Source organism: Lotus japonicus, chromosome 3, assembly GCF_012489685.1.
Source record: "Lotus japonicus ecotype B-129 chromosome 3, LjGifu_v1.2".
Lineage (NCBI taxonomy): Eukaryota > Viridiplantae > Streptophyta > Magnoliopsida > Fabales > Fabaceae > Lotus > Lotus japonicus.
The window spans coordinates 6,566,368-6,585,625 of NC_080043.1; the positions used below are offsets into that span (position 1 = coordinate 6,566,368).

At 35.2% G+C, this 19,258-nt stretch overlaps 3 protein-coding genes across 3 annotated transcripts; all 3 read right to left on the reverse strand.

Moving 5' to 3' along the window:
* Nucleotides 1-1,280: 1,280 nt before the first annotated feature.
* Nucleotides 1,281-3,390, reverse strand: LOC130748755 (protein CASPARIAN STRIP INTEGRITY FACTOR 1-like). The gene is made up of 3 exons (XM_057601998.1): nt 3,193-3,390; nt 2,795-2,853; nt 1,281-1,722 (listed from the first exon to the last, which is right to left on the reverse strand). The coding sequence occupies exons 1-3, from the start codon at nt 3,263-3,265 to the stop codon at nt 1,591-1,593; spliced, it is 264 nt and encodes an 87-aa protein (XP_057457981.1). The 5' UTR covers nt 3,266-3,390; the 3' UTR covers nt 1,281-1,590.
* A 4,740-nt stretch (nt 3,391-8,130) lies between these two features.
* On the reverse strand, nt 8,131-12,512 carry LOC130748794 (chaperone protein dnaJ 10-like). Its single transcript, XM_057602040.1, has 10 exons — nt 12,355-12,512; nt 12,130-12,268; nt 11,867-11,926; nt 11,466-11,548; nt 10,174-10,339; nt 9,947-10,076; nt 9,372-9,530; nt 9,096-9,268; nt 8,624-8,704; nt 8,131-8,476 (listed from the first exon to the last, which is right to left on the reverse strand). The coding sequence occupies exons 2-10, from the start codon at nt 12,214-12,216 to the stop codon at nt 8,393-8,395; spliced, it is 1,023 nt and encodes a 340-aa protein (XP_057458023.1). The 5' UTR covers nt 12,217-12,268; nt 12,355-12,512; the 3' UTR covers nt 8,131-8,392.
* Nucleotides 12,513-13,619: 1,107 nt separating this feature from the next.
* Nucleotides 13,620-17,465, reverse strand: LOC130749230 (flavin-containing monooxygenase FMO GS-OX5-like). The gene is made up of 6 exons (XM_057602552.1): nt 16,726-17,465; nt 16,350-16,502; nt 15,739-15,821; nt 14,983-15,118; nt 14,672-14,845; nt 13,620-14,088 (listed from the first exon to the last, which is right to left on the reverse strand). The coding sequence occupies exons 1-6, from the start codon at nt 17,332-17,334 to the stop codon at nt 13,879-13,881; spliced, it is 1,365 nt and encodes a 454-aa protein (XP_057458535.1). The 5' UTR covers nt 17,335-17,465; the 3' UTR covers nt 13,620-13,878.
* Nucleotides 17,466-19,258: the final 1,793 nt, after the last annotated feature.

Sequence of the window (19,258 nt, forward strand, 5' to 3'; positions counted from 1 at the left end):
AATTTGAAGAAGAAAAAAGAGCCTAAAAAACCTAACAAAAAAGGATTGGGCTAGGTGGAAAAGAAAACAATAGTGGGAATGTTGGAAGTCCAACTATCTTAAAGTTTTTGGACTGGATCACACCTAAAACTATAGCTTAAAGACTCTCCTAGACCTTATCCAGCACCCGCGCGCTTCCAGTTCTACTCCCTCCGGTCCTATTTATAAGCAATAAAAAAAAATCACATAGTTTAAGAAATGTAGTAAAATTAGATAAAATGCATTAAATTTGTCTTGAATCAAAATAAACTTCCAAAATTACCCTTTGTTATTCATGTTGGAAAGTGGGAAAGAGAGAGAATAATTAATGAGACACATTCTACAAGTTAGAATTAATAAGGGCATCATTGGAAAAAAATAATTAATATAGTTCAAACTTTCATTTGGTTCTTATAAAAAGGACCAAGATTTTTCTTCTCATTCATGCTTATAAATAGGACCGGAGGGAGTAAATAATTATGTAATGTATATGTTTTGGTATCTTTAAGGCGTTGAAAGCCCATGTAAACTCATTTAGGACATACTTTTTTGTTTTATCTAAATATTTATGCTACTTACATTAAATAGTCAGATAATATTAAATAGACACCCCTTGTGCTCCCTTTAATACAATCTTTGCTTATAAAAAAACATTAAATAGTCGGATAAATAGTTTTCTTTAATGTGATTGGATTTCTTCTATCATCGCTTGGTTCTTGAAGGGAATGCATCAACCGATTCTTGGTGCGGTTTCTTCATTTTCTTTGATGGTTTGAAGAGCCCTCTTCATTTTTGTGGCTGATTTTCAACACAACTTTTCTTAAACTGTAATTTTTTTTGGTTTTGTTATCGCTTCTTGTGAAGAAAAAAAAAACACTAAACTGAAGTTATCCTCACAGAACAGTACAATGGATTGGCCCTCAGAAGTGAAACGGGCCTAACCACTCCGCTCAATAACCCTACTCAAAGTATACAATATAAGATGGTTTTCTATCGTTAACCAAAAAAAGAATTTGGTTTTCTATCTTTTCTATTCTTCCTTTTGGACGAATATCTCAAGTGTCTCACTCACTATATATGTCTTCCCTGAATAAGAAAAGTTATGTTCCGATAGCACAAAAGAAAAACACTCAAACCATATACATTATTCATTTAGCGCAATTTCTTTAGAACCCACAAGGGGTTCGATATTCTTAGTCTTAGTATGTGCTGTCCTATGCTATAAATTATTTTAGTTTACAAATTACAATCTAGTCAAAATATTTTAAACAAAATACATAAGGGTATTAAACCCCTTTCATGCATTCCGATCCCTTATTTAATTTCATTCATATATGTATCAGTAGTGCACCGATTCGCATCGACGCATACAACATAACTCGATCGAGCTAGTAAAACAGACGTACATATTCTTCTATCATCTATATATATTTATGTGATACACTAAATTATTTGAGTTCAAAACATGACTAAGTATTTATATATGGGGCATACATATTTTACAATAAGATAAAAAGTGGATTGTTCGATGGTACTTATTCCGATACCAACTTCCCAGACTCATGTTTTAACTCAGTTGGGTATGAGCTTGAAAGGAGGCTTAGAGAGTTTTGGTGTTGGATCATATCGTCCGTAATCTCTTGTGTTAGCCCTAAGGAGCCTCTCATGGATGTTCCTCACTTCTTCTGTATTCAGATCAGGTTCCTAGCAATTAAAGCAAGCACATGAATTTATATATATACATAAGTAGTTACAAATTTGGTGAAAACTTCAATATGTATGTGTGGAGGAGATGCAAGGCAAATGGAATATGAAAAATTACAAGCATTTCTTCTTTATATATATAGAGAGCGCGAGGGCATAGATGCGTGTAATTAAGCCACCAAAAATAAATAAACAGAAGTAAATTAAATAGAAGTTCTTTCAAATAGGAAGGCACTGAAGATTTGGTAGTTCATGAGCTCTGAACCATTTAGTTAGGTACAAGGCTTGAAAAGTGAGTGAAAGAGAGAGAGATGAAAGGGCATTAGTGTAGCAAGATACATAAGTTATAAGACATGATGCCTAAAGGATAACTCAAGTGATAAGAGTTGAATGACATGCATCTGAGTTGGAAATGGAAAGTCCAGAGATTGATCCTGGAGGAAAAACTTGGCCAATAAAAAAAGAAATTAAGATACATATGTTATAAAACTTGCTTATTGCAACCTGTTTTTAAAATAAAACAACAACTCTTATTTTTCGATTTTGAAAACTAAAATCTCAAAAATTTTAGAAGTGTTTTCTGTCTTTGTTTTAATTTTTTAAATTATAGTTTTTAACATTATATATATTACAAAATATCTAATTCAAAATGTTTTTTTTTTCCTTTTATCTGGATTTGAAAAATTGTATATGAAAGTGGTTTCTAAATTCATAAAACTAATACAGGAATTAAACAAGCCCATAGTCAGATGAGGGTGAGGAGCCAAATGAACAAGGTTTTGCAAAATAAATTAAAACATTAATTGAATTAAGGGAATGAGGAGGTTAAACTTTGTTCTTTAATTTGCACACAAGTTCTTGTGAATAAAACACATTAGTCTTTCTTTATAAACTTTGTCTAATGTGCATTAAGAAAAATTTAGTTCACTAGTTAAAAAGGCTTATCGACAAATTAATTTGGACACATGAGAAGCATGAATATTGTAATTAATAAAAGTAAAAATATGATAACTTGAGGAAATGGGGAAGTAAGGGAAAAATAAATTAATCACAATCACTTGGACATTCATACCTCTTGGACTGCGTTCACAGGATCTGCTGCCAAGTTTCTGATTAGCTTTGATCCTCGACCTGCATATGCAATAAGCAGACAAGGTAAATATTCTGTTATCTGACATTTTCATAACTATAAAAAGTTTTTATATTACATATATGTACGTGAACATGCACTTTATACATGATACTAATGAAAAAAAAAATTAAAGTTCATAAAGTTAACTAGTTAATAACATGACATGCACTTTGGATGCTTGGAGTTGGAGCAAAAGAAGAAGATGGAATCAAATCCAAACCTCTGACAGTAATTAGTTTAATTTAGTTTCCACACATCAAGGGTTAAGCTAAGTTCCAAGTATATTAATGTTATTGATCATAATATGAAACACTAAGAAAATATCTAAAAAGACGAACCTGCAAAAGAAGTTGGCAAAAGTGATGCAGAAATGATGAGGAGGAAGAGGAGGCAGAACTTGTTGAGAAGCATGATGATGAGTGTTCAACTTGGTATTTTTCTAAATGTACGTACTTTCACAAATCTGATGTTTCCTATATATGTATATTAATGCACGAAGCAATAAATTCTCCCTAGAGAGGAAGGCCTACATGAAGTTGACAGTTTGTGTATTTTGTAATAAGAAACATAGTGCAATGTGTCTTGGTGCTCTTTAGTAATAAATTTATTCAAACAGAAAGGTACCTTAGACCACTTTGCTTTTGTTGGGGCACCAAGTCTAGCTAAGAAGTTAGTGGAATGACATATATTAATTAATTAGGATAATACTTAACCATATCTTAGTGGAAATTATTGGGTACCCCTAAGCTTTACATCAAATCAAATTTTCTACTACCAAACTTCTAATTTTGACAATATTTTTGCAGTTTTTGATCACTATATATATTTTATAAGTAAACAAAATGAATATATCTCTTTAAGTGGGAAATTCCACCCGAACAAACAAATGGATTCAAAGAGCAATTTAGGACTTAAATGAGATCCTGTGGTAGGGGTGTACAAGACCCGACCCTACCCGCCAACCCGTCCCGGCCCAAGCCTTTAGGGCCGGGTTGAACCCGGCCCGATCATTAAAAGAGACCGGGTTCGGGTTGATCTTTGAGTTACCCGACTTCGGGTAGGGTCGGGTTCGGGTTGACGCTCGGGTCACCCGGCCCGTCCCACATATATATTTTATAAAATTTTAATTTGTTATAATGATTAAAATGTGATACATGGTGCTCAAATTTATCTTACCATCTAGATGAGATTAAAATGTTTAACATATACCTTATGAATTAAATAAACGTTGGTCAAACTATGGACACTTTCATGCTCTAACAAGAGAAAATCATGTGTGTGTATTATGCATATGTGAGACAAGTGAATAAATGATCAAACAAAATGTAAACATCTCAAGTGCAATAGATTATGAAAGAATTGAATCCTTTCAAGTTATTTCTTCTAAAAAATAGTTCCAACTTATAACTCTTTTAGTATGTTATTATCTTTAAATTTTAAAATTAGTATCAAATAGTCTTAAACTTATTGTCCCTCGGGCCAACCCGGTCTCGTCCTATAAAGACCCGTCATAAATTGAACCCGCATAATGTCGGGTTGTTTCGGGTCTAGGGACGGGTTAGGGTCTATGAATTGACCCGATCAACATTTAGGGCCGGGTTAGGGTTAACCAAAACCCGTCCCAACCCGTCCCTTGTACACCCCTATCCTGTGGTGTGGAGTTTTATTTTATTTTATGGCTTATTAGTTATTCTTCCCCCTTGAGGATAGATTTCGGTTCGAATTAAACATGATAGTATGGTCAAAACAAGTTAGAACAACCATTGAGGTATTCAGTAATAACCTGCATGGTTTAGTCTTTGGTGAACATGGAACCTCAATTTTCGAAAACGTTGACTCTAAAGGACTTGAAACTTTCACATTATTCGATGATAACTTGGAAAATTTAGATTATGATGAATTTATATTTAAGTTTCGTAAAGGGTTTCAATAAACAAAAGCCAAATTGTTGATAATAACTTAAGTGATCAAGGTTCCAGTAGTGAACCAAGGTCGGCTTTTCTAAAACTGAACTAGAAAACAATTAAGAGAAAAACTTAAGACAAAATTGCATAAACTAAAACTTAAAGTAATAAAATAAAGCATAAATTTAATATATATATTTATATATATATGTGGAAAATTTATATTAAATTATGAAAAGAAAAGGAAAAAGGACTCCTATATATTAACTTAATTTGTGTAGTTGCTTGTCTGTGTGATCGATGTGTGAGAGTTTCGGAGTGTTATCTAGAGTCCAACCCTTTTTTCCAGATTTAACTATATTGGTCTTATTTATAGTACTGAAATCTGACTAGCACACTAATCCTACATACAAAATTAACATAAAGACAACTTCCTATTGTCTCGAGGTTCGGTTTCCTGCCCCAGCTCGATCCTTACACACTCACGTTCTGATAACCGCCTCCATCATGTGAGTGTGATACTTGATGTGTGAAGCTTCCATATTCCGTGAGATCTTGGGTTCTAATAGAACATATATAGGTCTCAGGAGTTGAAGATTCATGTCATGGCATTGGACTTCGAATTTCCATTTCATCACGTGTCTTGGTTTTCTCCAAATGATTTCTGCATACTTTGGCAAAGTTTGTGGAGTGTTGAGCTTGAACATTCCTTGCAATTTTGCAGCAATTAGACTAATCCCTCGTTTTAACTCAATTTTTTTCGAAACACCTTCAACAATTAGCACTTTTTGAACCTCTCCCTAAACGTGACTCCAGATTTCATACCTTACATAGACATTTGCTAAGCAACTGGAGTTCGATCTTCAGCTCTCTACTTCGAAACTAGAGTTACTTCAATTCAAATTTTTTGTAATAACAATATATCAAAAACAATTTTTTTAAAATTAAAATCTAACATGTTAAAGAAAATTGAATTTATTTTGCTTATAATACAATCCTATTCCTTTTCAACCATCGATTTAAAAGCAATTTGAAACTTGAAACTTTTATATGACTCAAAAGAGAGTATTAGTTGTCAATAGCTTAATATTGTCCCGATATATATTAATCATCATAATCTTTAATTAAGTCATAACGTATTTGGCATTATAAATTTTATCTCATGTATCCAGCAGGCTAAGTTTTATTGACTCAAATTAGTAGGGGCTGAATTGGAAAGTTAGAAAGCATGCGTAGTGATTAAGGGGATATGAATCCAAGTTTGTTGACACAAAGTGATATTAGGTTGACATAAAATATTATTTGTGCTTTGCAAGTGCTTCCAATTATCCTTAACGACAAGGACAAAGAACCAATTAACAATAAAAGGACATTGGTGGAGAATAAAGATGAGCACTCATGATTTTAAATACTCTTATCTCTTCTACTTCTTTTCTTGAAAGTAGTTTTAGGATGTTCAGGACCTCTAAGTCAAGCATTATCTTCGGGGTAGATTCTCCTCCTCCTCAATTAGGACTTAATAATTTGTCAACTTACAAGGAATAATTGGTAGGACTCGTCACCTAACTTAGACAAGAACTATGATGGAACGACCTTTAATGTGAAAATGTAAACTGCACAGTTAATAATTTTATCAGGATGCCATACTTAGTTTGAATATTTAACACATAAAGTTAAATGTAGGTTTAAGCTTCTATTAATCAAATTCAAAGGATTGCTAAATGTGGCTTAAGCTTCTATTAATCACTAGTTGGTGGAATGTTATTTTTGAATCAGAGATATTCTAAGACGAGATTGGATTGTAAAGTTCATGCATATTTCTCATTTATGCAACACTGTCGCAGATGCTTTGTTACGACAAGTTCCAAACGATGAATTCCTCGTGTTTTTGGAAATTTTGTCATTCCTTTGTTTTTCTTTTTTGTGTTACGACAATCTTGCGTAGTTTCTTTTGCTAATTGCTGTTTATTTTTCTATATGTAAAAAAAATTAAAGAAGAAAAGATACAGAAAATATAGGACTAATATATACATGATATTTTTTTTGGTACATCGGAAAAGAATATATACATGATATGATATTGAGTGTCACTCTTAGCACATATTTTTTTGGAACACAACTCACACAAAGAACTCCATTCACAACATATATCAATAAGCAGTGCCATTAGCCTTATCCTTTTGCATGCATGTTGCGTTAATCGTTATAAATCCAATTATTGTGGCTTACTCTGTCGATTCAGTAGTGGCCACAGCATTATAAAGGATCCATTTATAATAGTTAAAGTGTGATTTTCAAAATAAATGTTCTTCAAGTGCATCTCATACTTTTGATATTGATCTCTCATACAAAGATTTTTTTAGTTATTATTAGGAGCGCACTTTGGCATCACAATATTATAACATTTTGTATCTTCAATTTTTTATCAAGGTTTTTGCTTTTTTATTTATTTTGCTGTCACTCATTTTGTCCTATAGTAAGACCTGGTGGACAATTGACAATTCCATATCATCACTGATTAGCATGACTCAACTTGTTTCTTTGTATTGTTTCTTGGGAACTTTGCAAGTCATCCACGAAAAGGTATGGTGGAAGGGTGGCTCAAGAAGAAGAAAGGTGGGGAAGAAATGTGGAAGGGGCGGCATTGTGGAAGAGTGTGTGGTGGTAGGGAAGGAGAAGAATGGTGAGAGAAGATCATAATATATGAAGGGGTAGCTTGGACAATGGCCTTAATGAGAACCTTTCTTATCGCACTAGAAAGAGCTCTCTCCTTCCATACTTTAAGCTTCTTCCATACCTTTTCCTTGACAAAATTAAATACTTGAGTTTTGGACTTACCAATAATGGTGGGCAAACCCAGGTACTTCTCATAGCTCTCTACTTCCTTAACTCCCATCAGTTGTGTTAGTTCATCAACTATGATACTAAGCACGTTTCTGCTAAAGGAGAGTTGTGACTTACCAAGGTTGATCTTCTGTCCTGATGCATTCTCATAAGATTGCAAAACATACATGATTTACTGCGCTTCCTGGACATTAGATTGGGAAAGATAATGCTGTCGTCGGCAAAAAGAAGACACGAACCAAAACATGTGTCCCGTTCTGTCCTGTTCTGACCTGTCTACCAAATGAATAAGGTGGCTGTAGGGAATTAGTTCCCTTAGATCCGAGTTAGTCAACTGACTAAGTTAGTTGGCCTGAGTGTATAGTTTGGGTCGGTTAGTAGTTAGCACAGGGGGAATAAATAGTCATTCTTGCATTTATCTGGTACTCTTCTCAGCATTAGAGAGAGATAACCAGAGTGATCAATGAAGATTCTTCTCAGTTTTACCTCCTCCATATCTGGTACCGATCACATAGACTGAGAGAGTACTGGAGTTAACATCAACTCAATTTAGAGGGAATACTATTGCACTCATATAAGGAAATTGCTTTACAGAAAAATAGAAGGTTGAAACCTACATGCAGATGACTATTGGCAGTTTAGTCCAATTCATATGTCAGTTAAATTACATACCATGCCTATTAAAATTTAAAAATACTGGAACAAATAAGGTTCAAAATCCTTTGAGAGATAGAAGGCCATAAGAATATAGCTCAATAAACAACCATATCAAACAACCTGAGCAAGATGACTATGAAGAGGAAGCAGCATCTCCCAGTTTATCATCACTTTCTCGGCGTAGACTGTTTTCTCTGCTGTAAACAGCCTTAGCACCCTGAAAACCAAAACGGAGATCTCTTAATTAGATATAAAAAAATGTTGAAGGTGATAATTGAAATCCTTACTTCAAGCTAATATGCAATAATAGGAAACAACCTGATGCACAAACATCAGAAATCAACGAAAAGTCAAAAACACTTACTTGAAAGACAGCTCCTAACTTCTTCAATGCTTTGGCTCGAGACCTCACAACATCTTTGGAAGCACTAGGATCTCTAAGAACCTGAGGAAATAACAAGTTTATTGGTGACGAATTGATATTTTAGCATAAATTTATTCGCTGTTATTATTGCATGTTCAATATGTTAAGTAAATATGTGGGAAGGCTGGAGTGTTCATAGTTCACCTTTAGCTTTCCAAAATAAAAGATAATACCACTGGGATCCAAGTTTTTCATAGAGTAAATGCCTTAAATAAGGTCTAAACAGTTGATCGAAGATTAAAAAGTAATGAAGAAATAATATAGGTGTAGTCAGCAAAGTGAAATTTCTTCCAAGCAAACCATAAGAACATTAACGAATGGCAGGTAAGTAGGGGAAAGACTCGTATTAATTTCTATGCTATTAAACAAGAAAATTATTTTCAATCGACAGAAAGAAAATTATGCTACTTACTGCTTGGCAAACATGTGAGAGAGTTGATTCAATATCAATTACGTTGATCTTCCATAGGGAATTAACCATGGTATCCTTCTTGTCTTCAACAGCTTTCACCAAGTCTTCTTCTTTGCTTTCTCCTTGGTTTATTTTCTTGAGATCTTCTTGTATTTGAATTAGGGACACAGCTCCTACCCAAGCAGTTAAGTTCCATTAGAATCTTCAAATTTGATAAACACCCATATTCCTTCAACTTGATAGATTAGCCAAATATAACAATAAATAGTCTACAACCTGAAGCTGCCATCACTTGAGACTTCATACGATGACCTTTGTCTCGTACCCACTCAGCTAAAAAGGGAACATTCATAAACCGTATATCCCTTCCAAGTTCTCTTGAAGCTTTTCGTGTGTAGATGTAGCCAATTGTATGCAACATGGCCTCTCCAAAAGCTGAAAGTAATGTCAGGTATGAGTTAACAGAATTTAAGGGGAAGAGAAGAATCACGATCGAACAAACATATTGTTACTATATGAAATTTATAATATAGCTTCCATCCTTCTTATGTGCACTGTGTTGACATTATCATTATTAGATATTAAAACGGTTAAAAGAAAGACGATGTATGTTTGATGAAATCCACGTGTTTAAATTACAAATGAGGTGTCATGATGCATATAGACCTGTTCAAAAACCACCACGCCATTCTGTCATGACCACTATTTAACAACACTGATTGATGGCCAATTTAGAAAATATGTTGACAATTTGGCATAGACAATAAAATTGATATTCTTGATAACAATAAGTCTGGTATTTCATTCAACAATACACAAATACAATTAGAGGAAAAAAGGAAGGAATTTACCAGCTGTTGAAAGATGACGCGCTTCTGAATTTGCCCATGCTGTAAATTCATCTACACGACCATCAACAAATGGTTGCAGACGATCTTTCAGAATTGATATCAGCTTCTGCTCCCTTTCCTTCTGCCATGCCTACAGATACAAGGGAAGAGCTTTAGCTACCACAATATGGGGAGGGGAATCAGTACAAGAGGCTGGGAACTAGAGCAATTGAAAAAAATTAGAATACCTTCATCTTTTCATGAATTCTCTGCCTGTGAACTTCAGGGGCTTGGGAGTCTTCCTCAACTTCTATAGATGCTAAAGAAGCCAGTGCAAGTTGTCCAATATATTCTTCAAACAGTTCACTTCCAAAAAGCATCCCAAATACAGCCGTAGGATCCAACATGGTATCTCTGATAAAAAAACAGATACACTCACACAGTGTACTCAGGTTTCTCAATTAATGAGCAAATACTTGAACATTCTAGTACATACTAACATTCATCTGAACAAGATTATAGGAGATTCCAGTTAAATCATCAAAGCCTTAATCGAGTAGATCGTGATTGACACTAATTTTGGGGGTTGATATGTTAGATACTAATTTAAGAGTTTACTTTTCTGTTTAGAATTTTTGTAAATTAGCTACAATTGTTTGTATTTTTTTTTTCACTAAGTAGAATTTCCATCACATGAATTCATGATTTTGAGGTACCATTTTTGGTTATGAAATCATGAATAAAGAGATACTCTCCTCTTGTATGTATTTGTTGTTCCAAATAGAAAACAGAGTATTTCATTCTCACAACCTCTACATAAAATTATTTATAGCAGCTAGTAAGAAGACTCATTGGGCACAGTACGGTTTAATTTTGAGGAGAATATCACTTCTTTTGTCAAAAGCTTTCGCAGCAAAACCTTGACCTCACTGTTCGCTTTGAACAAAAAATAAGCTAGCCCAAACATAAATATATATATCTTCAAGGAGTTTCACTAAGGTAGTTGGTTAGACCTGCTTTCTAAATTACAAAAAAAGAAATATAACCTATTGAGGCTGGCAACCACTTGTGACATAGCAAACACTATCTTAGGAACCCTCCTATATTGGACTATGTGGGACTGTGAGGGATGAGAGGGAAAATAAGGGCAGTGAAAGGGCACACAAAGATTGAGTGGGTTATTGGCAACAAGGAAGCATGCCCTTCAAATTTAGGAAACCCATTTTCAGGACTCCCAAGTCACATCACACTGATATCGACAAAGGAACATAAACAGACAATATATCCAGTGAATAAAACTTAGTTTCGGTTCCAGTTTCCATCTGACTAATAACTGAATATGGTAAAGGCCAAATGAAAAAGCAAGAAAGAGATTCAAAGATTGTATCAGAAATCGCTTTCTGACAATAATCTACATGACTTAGATTTTAACTGCAAAGACAACGCTTCACTATTTGATGGAGGCATGGAGCATAATTGTCCGGAAGCTATTATTTGCTAACTACTTTTCAGCCATGTATATAAGGTAGTATAAACTTACTGTGGTATTCCTGCCTTCCCATTCTTATCATATGCTTCGCGCTTCTCAGGGTCACTTAAAACCTGGTAAGCCTCACCAAGCATCTGGTATATACCACACTTGCATAAGTATATTGAGCAAAAATAAAACAAACTGAATGGAGAGAGAGTTTAAAGTATAAACGATCCAGTATTTAATACCGTGTCTAGGAGCCAGTTTGGATACGGACTAAAAAGCACTTATTGGAGCTTTTCTACTGAACAAACATTAGATGACCTCCAATAAATGCTCTATTACGCATTTAAACGGGCTCTATATATCTAATAGTATGAAAGATGTAAATAATATTTTGTCAATAAATATCAAAATCTACTAATATTGGCTAGTATCATGAAGCCAATACTCTGATTCTTAGCCCTTACCTGAAAATTTTCAGCAGCCTTAGGATCCCCAGGATTTTTATCAGGGTGAACTATTCTTGCCTGCAAAGTAGAAATGTAAAACACAAGCATAAATGTAGTCTTCTAAAGAACCAAAGCAGCTAAGAAATCTGAACTGTGAAGCCAGATTAATCTAAGTAACCTGATTGCTCCTAAAACAGTATCATTTTGTATGATCAAATTCACACATCATCCAATCCCAGTTTCTGGTTTCACAAATCAGAGAATTGAAGGGTATCCATTACCTTGATGTAATAAGCCTTCTTGATATCTGCAGCAGATGCATCAACATTGACCCCTAATACATCATAGTAGGCACTTTCCTTCACCATTTCTTGAGATATTCAGATCACAACACTTCTTCTCAGCTCAAAACTAATCAAACTGAAAACAGCCAAATCAAAAAGTAAAAAACTACATAGCAGCATGATATCATTCAATAAAAAAAACACATGGAAGAGTTTCCTTACCCAGATTTTGGAACAAACCCAGTACGCAATGATGGGAAAAGATTACAACTTGGAATTGAGATAGAGAATTAACAATAAGAATCAGGTGGATCCGTGTCGGATAAAACGGTGTCGTGTTAGAGAAACCATGTGGTTGATGCTTTTCTTCTAAGGATAGGACATGTGGCGGTCGGTGTTCATAGCTAATAAATGCCACGCTGTAAAAAAAAGTGTGAAGAGTGGAAATCAAATTGTTTTAAGGCATTTTGGACTAGACCACACTTCATCTTCGGCTATGACTCTTTGTCGACCTACATCACAATTTATGGCGGTTTTAGACGGTCATAGAACACATTTATTTACGCTTTTCATTTTGTGGTGGTCTAAAACCACTATAAAATTTGGTGTCTGAACACTATAAAATGATGTGTAAATCAGTGTTACACGAGAAAATGAAAATGATGGAAAAATTACCGAGAAAGTACTAAATTACCCTAACACAGGGGAAAATGGGAAGGAGACAAGAATTTTTAGCAATTTACTAAATTATCATGTTTCTTTATATTTTAAAATAAAATAATATATAAAAAAATATTTAATGAGAACATTGATAAAAATTTAACTATCTTTTTAAAACTATATTTACTTCTAAAAAATTAACTATCATATTTTATTTTTACAAATGGATATTTATTTTATTTTACAAACATACATTTTTCTTTTCTCTTCTCTTTTCACTTTCTCCTCAACCAAACAATCTTAAACTCATCTCATTTTCTACTCACTTTTCTTTCTTTTCTCCTTCTTTCTTTTCATTTCCTTTTCTCTAACTTTTCTTCTCCACACCAAACATACCCTTAGGGTGGTACCGGGAGGCCGGAGTGCCTCCTAAATCACTACTTTGTTCCTCATAAGGACAATATTGAACTTGAGCAAACACTAAAGCATAACTATTTGGTGTATCTAGTCCAGGTTGGTCTGAAGTAATTAACGTATACAAGTTGAGAGAAAATCTCATCCAAGGTCGGCATGTTCGAGCTAGCAAGAATTTGATCTCAAGAAGAGGCAAGGTACTCATAGCAGCCGAAGTAAACACCATTAAAAATTTATCTCTTTAAGCAAGATTTTTCGTTTTGGTTTTGCCCACAGGTAAGAGAGCATTAAAATAAGCCTAAGAGTAGAAACTTGCCCAAAAAAAAATAGAAGCTGCCATGCCATGTTGGCGAAGACTAATTAACTTATCAACAACCGAGTACAAGCACTGACTATCATTAGTGTAAAGAACCTTAGTCTAACTTACTTTTAAAATAAAAGTATCCAAATATAAATCACATTACAACAAACTCACATTCATCCAAACTCTGTTTTGCAAACACACATTGACTTAACCTCTGTTTTGCAAACATAAATCAAAAGACACTTAATCACTGGAAGGTAATAGTAGGGGTTAAAAAATGTAATTAAACATTTCTTAAATCAATGTACTATTAAAAAATCTATACCAAGTACTTCAAACTTATACTCTTGAGAGTTGAAACAAACAATTCAACAATTCGCAGGTGACATACAATGCATTTGCTTTAACGAAGCTGATTCAGTTTGAATTACGGCATCCCACTGATTATCATCCCATTCATCTCTGTAATTTTCCTTCATTTCGGCCACATTCTTAAAACACTCTCTAAGCATTTGCTCCATCCAATCTTCCAATGGAGGCAGCCCAATTTGTGCAACTAGCCAATGTTTGTAATCAACCTGCCATGGCCAGAGTAAAAGCTACCTTAACCTCTTATCAAATTCATAATTGGGTATGAGTAATACCTATGATAGTACTGGTAGCATATTTACATCAACTTTTCTTTCTTCAGAATCAATTATGACACACAAGCTACTTTTAGAAGTTTTTTCCTTAAAATTGACTTTGATTTTAGAATTAGCAATTGAAGGATTTCCAGACAGACTACCTTAGAGTCATATGTACCACAATCATAATATTAAAGCTCACACGGAGGATTGGGGAAAAAAAAAGTCATGCCAATTGATCATATAGATTCAAGGAAACAAATATTAAGAGGAGCAAAGTCTAATCCAATGATATCACTGAACAAGAGAACTAAATATTATCTATATTGGAGTGGCATCAGCAGAGATTTGAAATGAAATGTAAAGTGACGAGTTGAACTAGTTTAGAGCTCGCTTGATTTACCGTTAGAAAGTATGAAAACAAGGTAAATAACACATACATTTTCCTACTTTCTCACGGTAGCAACCTCGGGATGTATTATATTACCACCTTCATACTTTCTCACGGTAAAACAAAACAAAAAGACTAGTATACCTGAAATGGACGAATGCTATGAGTGTAGCGCTTGGGAAAACCATTTTCCTCCATGAATTGATACAAGTCTGTGACAGATTCCATCATCTCTTCTTGCGTAGGTAACGGAACCTTACCAGACAAAACTCTTGCAACCCACTTTGATTGTAAATCACTCGTGTGGAACGGAAAATCCTGGCCGGAACAAGCTATAACTTATCATTAACCTTAACTATTTCAGGAAAGTAAAAGCATTCTGAACAATGAATTTTGCATAAAGGTAAACTATTTGAACATAATATAACTTGTTAAAGAAAAATTCTGATGCTAACCTTGTAGGTTAAACCGATGAAAGAGAGCCCTGGAGCTAATGCAGGAGGAAAGACATGTTTGTATAATGGCCCAATGCGATTATCCTCAATGTTGACTATTCCATTGGTTTCAAGGAATGGATGGTGGTACTTGTATCTGTCATATTAATCATGCCACAGAATCATCAACCATGTTATTTATAAAAATTCAAGTAAGAAATGGATGTAATTCTCAACTTATTTATCATAAACACTATTATATAAGTCCAAGATGAAGGTAATTTAACTCTATGGGTAAGTTAGACAACTCTATTATAGTTGTCCATGTATTTATAGATCATGTCTGTCACAATTAAGTTACATCCACACCACACATCACCACAAAACCCTAAGTTTAATGCAATGGGTGTGTGTTCTTTAACTTATATACACACTTGTACACTTGCTAAGCTACACAATGTGAGGCTTCTTTGAGTCACACTTGTTAATGTTTGAAAGAGCTTATATAAATAGTTTATGACTTACCTATAAACTGTTTTGAGTTTATTTTCAAAAGTTATTCATATTAGCTTATGTGTAAGAGCTTATACTTATCTATAACTTTTTTTTTTCAGTTTATTTCAATAAATTTATTAAATTAGCTTATGAAGAAACACTTATTGTCGTAAATACTTAATTATGCTCTTTACTCAAAACGCTCCCTAAAAACGTGAGATGAAAGATGGCTAGAAAGAATATTTGGAAGGTGATAAAATGTGTGTAACTTCCTGATTTTACCCTGTACAGTGGATAATTGAATCTGCATAAACAGAGAACCCATCTTCAAATATAACCAAGCCATCTTCACATACACATTTGATCTGGCCAAAAAATAAAAACCAACATCTTATTATTATGTAAGTACCTAACAAATTATTTCACTTGCCTAACAGAGTGCTTGGACTTTGGATATGTGTCCTTGAACATCAGAATAGAATTTTCAGCCATTGTTGATTTTAATTCCAAATTTAATTTTGGAATAATCAATACTGAAAGTTTAGTATTTATAACTAGATTTCACAATATTATCCTATACAAATCATTTTCCTCATAAATATATCCAACTATCATCTCGTTTTTACCATAGTCTACTCTACCAAAGGTAATAGAGGAGGTAGTATGTCATTGCCACCTTGTCTGGTAGTCTGGTAGTCTGGAGTTGCATCTTCATGCCCTACCAATTTTTCTTAAAAATCAAACATTATAGTGTTGTGAGGTAGGGGGTTAGAAAATTCAGCCACTGTGGGAATGATATCAGTCTGCAGTTTCGAAATATGTTAAGTATAAATGATGAAATCTACTTAAAGAGATACTAAGAAGCTATATCTAGAACAACATTCTTGACATACCATATCATGGAACCATATATTGCCACGACTTTTCAACTTGACATCCTTTAAGTTTGGATTCAGTCTCGTTGCTACATGAACCTCCTTTGCTACTGGCGCAATATCTCTCCCTATGTCATATGAACTAGGTCCAAACCCAATTAAAATCACAACCTATCAAGTATCATCAATCAATCACTACCATGCATTTCTATGTATATTAAAAAAAAACGCTACCAACACATTCTTTTAACGACAATCTACTCGTTGTGATCGATTTATTTTTCAATAAAATTAACACATTTCTCATAAAAATATGCGACTTTTTAAAAAATAAACCAATCACAATAACTTTGTCGGAGATTTTGAGTAATGTGTTCTAGAACACTTTGTGTACCTGATGGTTGAAAGGTTGAGGCACTCTATAATTATGAGAATGCATTTGAAACCCACTCCACTTTTCAATTCCAGGAACCTCACCTAGTCTTGGTTCAACAAAGTGACCAGAACACACAACAACCGCGTCAAACACCTCCCGACTCACTGAGTCACCTGACTCACCACCCCGAGTCAATCTCGACTCAACCACCCACTCCTTCCCCTTCTCATTCATCTCCACCTTCACCACCTCCGTTTCGAACCGGGTCAACCCGTGGATCCCGAACTCCGCCGCGAACTCCTCCAGGAAACGGAGCATCTCGTCGTGACCCGGGAACGATCTCGGGTCACCGGACTCGTGCTTCGCGAATGGATAGTCCAGGAACCCCATGAGCTGCCTCGGGAGATTCGTACGCAGCGAGAGGTAGAGGCTGCTGTGGACGATGACACGGGTCGGGTCTAGGCTGAGTGGGTCGGAATCGGATGTCGGGTCGTATACCCAGAGGCCTCCGACGCGGTTGTTCTTCTCGAAAACGACGACGGTGTGGCCTTCCCGTTGAAGCTCCCGGGCGGCGGCGAGGCCGGCAACTCCGGCTCCGATCACCGCCACTTTCACCGATCGAGCCATTGAGAAAATAGAAATGGTGGCTGGCGTCAACTTGAAACGTTGACTTTTTGGTCCAAAACTTTCAAAATATGTATGAGGAATTTGAGGTTAATGTTTTGTTTATATGGTACTAGTTGCTAGTATCATATACTATTATAATAAAAATAAGTTGGGACATTCCTTTCATTTTAAGGTTTTTTATATCTTTAGATTGAGTTGCTTGTGAATGCAAAAGTATTTGCTTTCAAAAGTGATCATGGAGGAGAGTTTGGAAAGATGCAAATCTTTTATGTGGTGAAAATATTTTTTGGGAAGAAGTAGAAAATTCCATGAGTTATGGAAGGGTAGAAAAGTCAACATTTCTTGCTTCCATGCATTTGGATGTGAGTGTTATTCTTGTAAATCAAGGATCAGATTGGTAAATTTGATGCCAAAAGGAAAAGGGATGAACAATTTTTCCTTGAAGGCTTGAATCATTGAATGTTCTGACAGTAATAGAAGAACCAATCCTTTTAAGGTTCAATGATGGAAAACTGTATGATAATGATCTGTCAAATCTGGAAGAATCTATTGTAGTATTGAAGTTGTCTAATGCTCAGAATGTCGAGATCGAAGAAGCAAAGCAAGACACACAAGGAAGCAACAAACTTATGTTGGGGACCTCACAAACAAATGGATCTTCTGTTAAGTCGAAGGCACAGGCGAACAAAGTTTGAAACACATCAAGGGGAGTAACAACGTACTAGATTAAGGATGTGAGACTCAAACTTCAATGCTTATCGCAAAGATTGGCCACCAGAACATTAAGAATCTCTTCAAGGTGAAGGTGGATCCTTGTCAAGAGGAACTTAATCAATTTGAGAGAAATAATGTTTGGACTCTTGTTCTCAAGCCACACAACAAATTAGTAATTGGAATAAGATGGGTCTTCAAAAACAACTTGAATGAAGATGGTAATGTCACGAGGAACAAAGCAAGGCTTGTGTCAGAAAGGTACAATCAACATAAATGTATAGATTATATTCAGGCATTTGCTCCAATAACTAGATTTCTCTAACATAGTGGTTTTGATTAGAGAGGAAGGGAGGGGAGAAGTTTTTGTAAACTTATCCTGCTAGTTCAGTTTTTTTGAGAGCGAGGGGAATGGAGGGTACGACAACCCCTCATAACTCAATTTTCTCTCCCCTCCAAAAGAAGCAGGGGAATTGGAGGAGAATATTTTATTAGATAAAAATATTCTTATTGAATTATAATTTTTAAAAAAAGTAAGGGTAACTAAGGGTTCATTTATCGTACACAATTTTTTTCTTGTGTAAAGTTGCACAACCTTAGAATTACATGCTATATCAGGTCAAATAAGTCTTTTACATTTAAAAATAAACAATTTTTTTTTTTTCGAATTTAAATAATAATGTTATTTTCACTTTTGGAAATAATTAATAAATAAGAAACAAGAAGTTAATTAAAAAACTAAGAACTTATATTTTATCTCTTATTTCCCACCGGTTCTCCCCCTCAACTCTCCATGCTAGAGCTGGGTATGCAGGTGGCCCGCCCCGCGTAGGCTCGCCCCGCATAGGCCCGCATTTTAGCGGTCCTCTATTTTCCGGGCTATAGCCCGCACTAGTCCGCGGTTTCGCGGGCCGGTCCGCGGACTTTGGCCTCTCTTACCCCTTTTTTGACCTCGTAGGCTCGCCCCGCATTGACCCGCCCCGCGTAGGCCCGCATTTTAGCGGTCCTCTATTTTTCGGGCTATAGCTCGCACTAGCCCGCGGTCTCGCGGGCCGGCCCGCGGACTTCGACCCGCTTACCCAGCTCTACTCCATGCCATCGGCCGTCGCCGCCGCCAGATCTTCCTCTCCCTGCCCCAATAACACCACCACCACCACCATGACTAAAGCTTCCTCCGATCTCCCCTTTTTTTTCTCGCAACCCAGCCAGCCAG

What these genes read in the sequence shown, in the direction of transcription:
- LOC130749230 (XM_057602552.1), bottom strand. Translation starts at nt 17,334, where the DNA reads ATGGCTCGATCGGTGAAAGTGGCGGTGATCGGAGCCGGAGTTGCCGGC. An exon ending in ATATATGGTTCCATGATATG is followed by an intron (nt 15,822 to 16,349) that starts GTATGTCAAGAA and finishes TTTTTTGGCCAG; the next exon opens with ATCAAATGTGTATGTGAAGA. An exon ending in TCATCGGTTTAACCTACAAG is followed by an intron (nt 14,846 to 14,982) that starts GTTAGCATCAGA and finishes TGTTCCGGCCAG; the next exon opens with GATTTTCCGTTCCACACGAG.
- LOC130748755 (XM_057601998.1), bottom strand. Translation starts at nt 3,265, where the DNA reads ATGCTTCTCAACAAGTTCTGCCTCCTCTTCCTCCTCATCATTTCTGCA. An exon ending in TTTGCCAACTTCTTTTGCAG is followed by an intron (nt 2,854 to 3,192) that starts GTTCGTCTTTTT and finishes TTGCATATGCAG; the next exon opens with GTCGAGGATCAAAGCTAATC. An exon ending in CTGTGAACGCAGTCCAAGAG is followed by an intron (nt 1,723 to 2,794) that starts GTATGAATGTCC and finishes TTTAATTGCTAG; the next exon opens with GAACCTGATCTGAATACAGA.
- LOC130748794 (XM_057602040.1), bottom strand. Translation starts at nt 12,216, where the DNA reads ATGGTGAAGGAAAGTGCCTACTATGATGTATTAGGGGTCAATGTTGAT. An exon ending in AGAAGGCTTATTACATCAAG is followed by an intron (nt 11,927 to 12,129) that starts GTAATGGATACC and finishes TCTACTTTGCAG; the next exon opens with GCAAGAATAGTTCACCCTGA. An exon ending in GGGAAGGCAGGAATACCACA is followed by an intron (nt 10,340 to 11,465) that starts GTAAGTTTATAC and finishes TTTTTTTATCAG; the next exon opens with AGATACCATGTTGGATCCTA.